This window comes from Vanacampus margaritifer, chromosome 3 (genome assembly GCF_051991255.1).
Source record: "Vanacampus margaritifer isolate UIUO_Vmar chromosome 3, RoL_Vmar_1.0, whole genome shotgun sequence".
Taxonomy (NCBI): domain Eukaryota; kingdom Metazoa; phylum Chordata; class Actinopteri; order Syngnathiformes; family Syngnathidae; genus Vanacampus; species Vanacampus margaritifer.
The window spans coordinates 12,685,473-12,692,516 of NC_135434.1; the positions used below are offsets into that span (position 1 = coordinate 12,685,473).

Sequence of the window (7,044 nt, forward strand, 5' to 3'; positions counted from 1 at the left end):
ATCTGTGACATGTTTGTTCTTGTCAGCCCTGAGCAACAGCGTGGCGACGGTCTGCAGCCCGGCCGAAGTGACGTGCTTGGACTCGTACAGCTTCCCGCCGCTGGACGGCCTCCACCGCGCCTCCCTCAACCACGACGAGCCGTTGGGCTTCTCGTCGGGCGGCGCCGACGCCGATTGCCTCAACATGCTGGACGCCGGCTTCTACCACTCGGACCTGGGCCAGCTGAGCGGCGTGTGCGTGGCCAAGGACTGCGAGCGTCCCTCCAAGAGACTCAAGATGGCGCTGCCGGACTCCTTCATGGGCGACGTCTCGGTGGGCAACCTAGCCGTTGACTTTGAAGCGCGCCGGACCGCGCCGCACCACCACCGGATAACCGGCGCCAAAATGGCCGTGTCGGTCACGGACTTCGGCGAGCCCAACGGCTTTTTGGGCGGCCACGCGCGCCACCACGCGCAGCACGCCGCAGCACTTCAGTCCGACTGATCTTCCTCATCTTCTTTCTTCGTTCTTCCCGGGTTTTTTTGCCGTGTACATAAAAGACTGACCTCACATGATTATATATATATCGCTATATATATATATATATATATATATATATATATGTACAGAAATATACTTTTGTTTTCATTTTTGTGTACTATGACATCAGTGATGTCTCTCATATAGAACTAAAAATCTTGATTTCTCTCAAGAGTTTATAATAGCCATTTTATGTTTGTTGCCATGGTAACGTCCATGCACGGTGTGGTTGGTCTACAGCGCCCTGCCATTCTTCTTCTCCGCTGCCAAAATCATGGGAAGGTGCTTATTTAAAGTGGTACTTTTATTATTTTTTTTAATCAGTGTTTGGTTTACAGGTACGTTGCAGTAGCATGTTGCTAGCTTTCGTGTTTTTGATTTGTGTGCACCCGTTGTGATTTGTGACTCGTGGCACGACGTCACGGGTGGCGAGTCATGACAAATCACCTCATTACGTGTACAATTGGCCCCGCATTTTATTTATTATTTTATAGTTTTCAACTAAAAATGGAAAACCGATGACCAAATGCTTGTTGAGGGAAAAATTTGAATTTAAAAATTTCACAAATTTCCTATCAAAAGAAACAAAGACTTCAACTTATTTGCATTTAAAGCGTGTGCACTACCGATCTAAACTGTCAACAACAAAAAAGCATTTAGTTGTACAACGAGCACATAAAAGTCACAGTTAAGTTGTAAAAGGAATTTGTCTAACTTGGTCCTAATTTGATGTCATTCATATTCAACAGTCAGCAATTGGTCATTTGAATGTTGTAATTGGCTAACTGGAGCACTTGTTCAAATCCGGTTGTCGTGTTCTTTGTGTTCACAAGCTTGAGCAAAAGTCGGACCGGGTCACTTGCTATGCTTAAAATCCACTTAACGATCCTTGTTTTTGTCCATTTTCATTGTGTTTGCGTCTCACCAGTTTCCCCAGCCGCACTCTTCATGGTTCAAAGATGTTCATCTAAAAAGTACAAGACTTCTGATGTCATTTTGACGCGTCTAGCAACTAATTGGCCGGCTTATTGTCATGGAACAAAATTCAACTCTTGATTGGACTTGAACTCTGCTCGTTTATGACAATAATTCAGTTTTTTTTAGTAAGCTATTCTAGTCGGTTCTGACTGGACCATGATCAACTAAAACTGCCTTTTAGATACTATATGTTCGTATTTTGGACATTTGAATTTATTCCATTTTGACCAGAACATTTGCCCTTACGTTTAGCAATGATAGCATCAAAAAACGTAAACAGTATGTTTAACTTTTTTTTTTTTTTTGGAGGTTGCGTTTGCCGAGAATTTCAGTATTAACCTTTGATGCCCGCACTGCTGTGTCTTTGTGTTGCGCGCGTCTGTTGAATGTTGGCCGTGTAGCAGAAAGTGTGTTTTGTTTTGTTTAGTTTTTTTTGAGCGTACCATGTTTTAGCACGGGGGTCTTCACGTATCTATGCATTGTGACGCGAACAGTTCATTTTTTCGGGGCTGTACATGCGCACCCACTCGCGCCAGGAGCGACTCATTCACCCTTTCCATCGATGTAAATAAGAATTAGCAAGTAGCCTTTAAAACGTCTAATGACCTGACCTCTAATTGTCCATTTGTGTGCATACAAAGATTATTATTATTATTATTCTGTTTGTTTCTAAATGGCCATATGTTGTAGATATGTACAGAATTTTGAGTATTTTGCATTATTGACTTGGGATTGTTTGCCTTTTTCTTTTTTCATTCGCCAACGTGGAACGCAATTTCGAAAAAATTTGAAATCACGTAAACTGAATTGGTCCGTCCCTGGGTCAAACTCGCTATTGGGGAAAAAAAACGTGTTTTTGTTTTCTTTTTCTTATCAGCTATTACAAATGTGGCATTACAAGAAAAGGAAAGGCAAAACCCACACAAAAATGTTGGACTTCCAACATTTCGGCTGTTGACCTTTATTGATTCCATGGTCTTGTTTTTCCCCCCCAAAAGTGAAGTGATGATGCTCTGACGGGCTTTCCCCACGCATGCTGGCCCCCCCAGATCGAAAAATGCCTATGAGTGGTTATTCTGGTTAGCGTCAATGTTAAAGGAAAAAAAAAACTTTAATAAAAAAAAGTTCTCGATAGTATAAAAGGGATGGCTGCTGCTGTTAGGGGAGATGACGTTTTGTACTTCTGTTGTTTCTTGGATTTTTTATTTTATTTTTTTTTATTTTAATATAAATGCAGTAGGTGGTGGTAGCGGTGCAGTGCTATTTATTATTTCACTCTGTGGTTTGTACAAACACATGTCAGAATGTAAAAGGCCATTTTAGAAGTGGTATGTTTTTTTCCACCACTCTGTGAACTCTGGAAAAATGTGATATTTTATTGGTGTGCGATTGTGTGTGTGTGTGTATGTGTGCGCGTAAGCCAGCACAGCAAATTTAATTTTATATTTTTGTTTTTGTCATTTTACAGGAAAAACAAAACAAAAAAATAGATAACCTTTGTGAATAAAACCTTCCAGAAAAATATATTCAGAATTCTAGACAATCAAAAAGGCATCACTATGAAAAATGTTCCAGAACACAAGTTATCTTTATTGTTTATAAGAATTGTAAATAGGCATTCTGTTTGTTTGTTTGTTTGCTCTCTCTTCTCGCTCATTTTGTTAAACATTCTTTTGTATTTTCTGTTGTACTTTAATACCTTGTGTACAGATCCAGAAATAAAAGCTCTGGAAAAAGTTCAAAATGACTGTTAGTTCGTTTTTGTGGGTTTAGCTCACTCCTCTCATATAAATAAAAGTATGCATGTATTTTTGTATATTAAAAAAAAATCAGGATTCAAAATACTATTAGTCTTACGTAGATAAAAAACAAAGTTGATGTAGAGTTGAAGCTGCTTGTTTACATATTACACACGACACTATTAAAGCTGCATTTGGTTTTAAAAGTGCTCTAAAAGCTGTTTACTTTTTTTTTATTTGTACCTTATTTTTGATAGGTTAATTTAGAATGTACTGTACTTTTATATTGAAATTTTTCATAATTTTTTTCATATTTAAATAGCTATATATTTAATGTAACAGTTATTTTGTAATTAAAGTTGGGAGATTTTCACTATTAAAAAGAAATGCAAAGGAAAAATACAATAATTGATAGCTTGAATTAAAAAAATACAATTTGGTTGAGTTAAAAAAATTACTTTTTGCTTACAAATTACAATTGAATAAGAATCTTTCAAAAAGTGAAGAATAACACTTTTTTATGGATGATTTAAAAAAATTACCAATAAAAACAGAATATAGAATTGCACATTTTTATTTTATTTTTTACATGGAAAAATGTGTAGATTGTAGACATTCGAATATGTGTTTATTTTTAGAAAATACAGTATTTTTAAAAATCCCCAGCTAAAGTCAGCAATGATTTGATAATGATGCTGGCTGAGGTGAATTCTCATGAGGTTTGTCTTTTTGTCGGAGTGACAAAATGTCAAAACGAGGAATAAGCATTATCATCTTTAAGACATTTGTCTTTCTCATGAAGTGACCCACTCGTGTCTTTGGAGAAGTTATAGTTATAACGCAGATGATTTAGTCCTGCGAAGAGGAATGTCGATGGTGAGAAAGTCCTCTGCCAGAATGACTTCCACGTCGTCGTCACGGAGAAATTCTTCAGCCTGTCGTCGGAGCTCCGAGACGTCGTCGTCGTCTCCGTCTGCGTGCAGTTTTTCAGGCTTGTACCTCTGGCTGAAATGATACAAAACCAGCCTCCGAGCGCCGCAGGCCCGCGCCAACGCCGCCGCCATCCCGGGCGTGCTGTGCCCGTGCTCCACCGCCTTGTCCCTGTGCGCCTCCCCCAAGGTGGCCTCGTGGACCAGGAGGTCGGCTCCCCGGCAGACGTCCAGACCGCCGCCCGGCGCTGAGCTGCAGTCGCCCAGGATGCACACCTTCCTCCCGGGGACGCTCTCTTCCAGAACCTCGCCGGGTAAAATCACTCGCCCGTTTTCCAGTTGAACCTGGTGACCCGCTTTCAAACGGCCATACAGAGGACCTGGTTTCAGGCCTGAGGGGGACGACCAACAAAATGTTTACAATTCCAACTCAATGATCCATCCATCCAATTATCGGCATACCGATTTGTTTGAGTTGTTCTGTCTTGAGTCTTCCGGGTCGGTCGCGTTCGTGCACGCAGAATCCGAAAGATGGAACGCGGTGGAACAACCTGAAGGCTTTCACCACAAACTTGTCGTCTTCAAACAGGAAGTAAGTGTCGGATGAGACGTCCAATGAGATGCTTCTGCCGGGCCGCTCTTGAGGGTGCAGAGGACCGCGCTCTGCTGTTGTCTATGTGCAAAGGACACATTTACTGCACACGCACACACACACACAAAAAAAGTTTTATCTTTTTAAAAATGTCGTTTATAAATTAACTTACTTAAACTTAAAATCAATGATTTTATCTCAAAATAGTAATTTAAAAAAGAGAGGGGGAAAAAAGAAGAATAAATAAATAATTGCTGTTTTTTTTGGGTTCATTAATTTAAAAATATAAAAATATAAATTAAAAATAGATAAACAAAAAGGACAATATAGTCTATTGTATTAAAAAAAAATATTCATAAAAATGTTTTGAAAAAGAAAATATATTCATACGCAAAATTGTATTTTAAAAAATTACAATAAAAATTGATTTTAATAACATAGTTTAAAAAATGATTTAAAAAATAGATTTTTTTTATACTGCACAAAAAAAATTAGATTTTTTTTTAATGTGTTTTATAAATTAACTTAAACTTAAAATCACAGTTTTTATCTCAAAATAGTCATTTAAAAAAAGAGGGGGTAAAGTAAAAAAATTTTTTGAATAAAATAAATAATTGCTGTTTCGTTTAGGTTCATTAATTTAAAAATATAAATTAAAAATACATAAACAAAAAGGACAATATAGTCTATTGTATTAAAAAAATAATTTAAAAAATGGAAAAAGAAAAAACACAAGACAAAAAATAATCAGTTAATGTAGTTTATATTCATATCGAAAAATGTATTTAATAAATTAAAATTTGAAATCTATTTTAATAACATAATTTAAAAAATAATTTAAAAATGTGACATTTTAATTTAAAAAAAGTTATCAATGTATTTGTATTTATCACTTGTTAATTGAATGTACATATAACGATTTATTAAATGATTTATTTATTTATTTTACTTCATGAACTGTTACTTCTCAGCTAGAAAAATAAAAGCGACATCAATACTTGCATCAAATGATTAGTATTTGATTGAGGAGCACAAACCTCAAGACTGAGCTGACCCTCCTCTGGACTTTGGTCTTGTGTGGGCTCCAGTTCATGAACTGCACAAGGGGAGCAATATCCAGCATAAGAATTGTATTCAAAATGGAAAATAAGTGGATTTTACTCGGCACTGACCTGCGTAAGGAAAGAGCAGCTGTGAGCCTGTCAAGCCCAGCGTCACCCGCAGGAAATGACGCAGGCCGCGGGGCCCAAACACGTCCACGCATTTGACACCCGGCTGGGGGTCGGAGGTCAAGTTGAGGCTAATGGTGCAGAGGAGGCCCGGAAGACCGAACAGGTGGTCGCCGTGAAGGTGAGAGATGAACACCTTGCTGATACGACCTAAGACACACATCTTACTTTTAGTACTTGTGTATTTGACCACATGAGAAAAAAGTAAACCACAGCTTTTCTTTTTTAAATCTTCTGTAAGTATTACTTTGACACTATATAGCATTTTATTCTTGTAAGGTTTCATTCACTGATATTTTTTTTATTTGCGTCTCAGAATTCCTGTTTTATTGGGGGACCTTGAATACATCTCATGCGATGGAACGGTGGTCTGAGTCGAAGTAGAAGTTCAGTTTTACCTCTCTGTGAAAGTAACTATTAAAATATGCAGGATAGTTATTTTTTGTATTTAACTAATCGTATTATTAGTTTTACACTAAGTACTCCAACTACATCATTAAAGCGACTCTGACAGACCGGCTCGTAAGTGGCTCTTCATCAGCTGAGTCTGCGTCCCTTCCCCGCAGTCGAACAACCAACAGTCACCCTCACTCCGCAGCACCAGAGCCGAGGCGCCCCGGTGCGGGGACGGGTAGGCCGAGCCCGTCCCCAGGAAAGTCATGTCCATTGTCATGGCCGCTAAGGATGCAAGACGGCTTGTTTTCAAAAGTCGCCTTAAAAGCGGTGTCGGTACCAGATGTGATCGGGCTGCTAGACTGTATCTGGGTCGCCTACATATGACGTCACACTAAAGGATCGGCTGGAAATTGTCCGTTTACAATTGTTCAATAAAGTTGTATCAAATTGTTTAAGATTTATTGTAAGGAAAGTGAAGGGTTTGGAAGGACATTGAGGGTTAAGACGAAGCAAGTCTTGTCGTCCGTTATTAAATAACTTGAAAATTTTACTGTCTGATTAGACTTTTTGTTTTGTGTGTTTTGTTTTTCTTGTGTCTTGTTTGACATCAACGTTCTGGTTTGTGTGCTCAGTTTGAATTGGATGTTGGAGTTTGAATTAA

General features: G+C 38.4%; 2 protein-coding genes across 10 annotated transcripts in view; one reads left to right on the forward strand and one right to left on the reverse strand.

Annotated features, from left to right (window-relative positions):
- Positions 1-3,242, forward strand: part of mier3b (mesoderm induction early response 1, family member 3 b) — a 69,617-nt gene extending 66,375 nt beyond the window's left edge. For all 9 annotated transcript variants that reach the window (XM_077560374.1, XM_077560377.1, XM_077560376.1 and 6 more), the window contains one exon: positions 27-3,242. In XM_077560374.1, the coding sequence (XP_077416500.1) occupies positions 27-484 (458 nt within the window). In that variant the 3' untranslated portion in view covers positions 485-3,242. The remainder of the gene's footprint in view (positions 1-26) is intronic.
- Positions 3,243-3,795: 553 nt separating this feature from the next.
- Positions 3,796-6,752, reverse strand: elac1 (elaC ribonuclease Z 1). Its single transcript, XM_077561853.1, has 5 exons — positions 6,504-6,752; positions 5,931-6,137; positions 5,796-5,854; positions 4,629-4,839; positions 3,796-4,558 (listed from the first exon to the last, which is right to left on the reverse strand). The coding sequence occupies exons 1-5, from the start codon at positions 6,658-6,660 to the stop codon at positions 4,071-4,073; spliced, it is 1,122 nt and encodes a 373-aa protein (XP_077417979.1). The 5' UTR covers positions 6,661-6,752; the 3' UTR covers positions 3,796-4,070.
- Between the last annotated feature and the right edge of the window lie 292 nt (positions 6,753-7,044).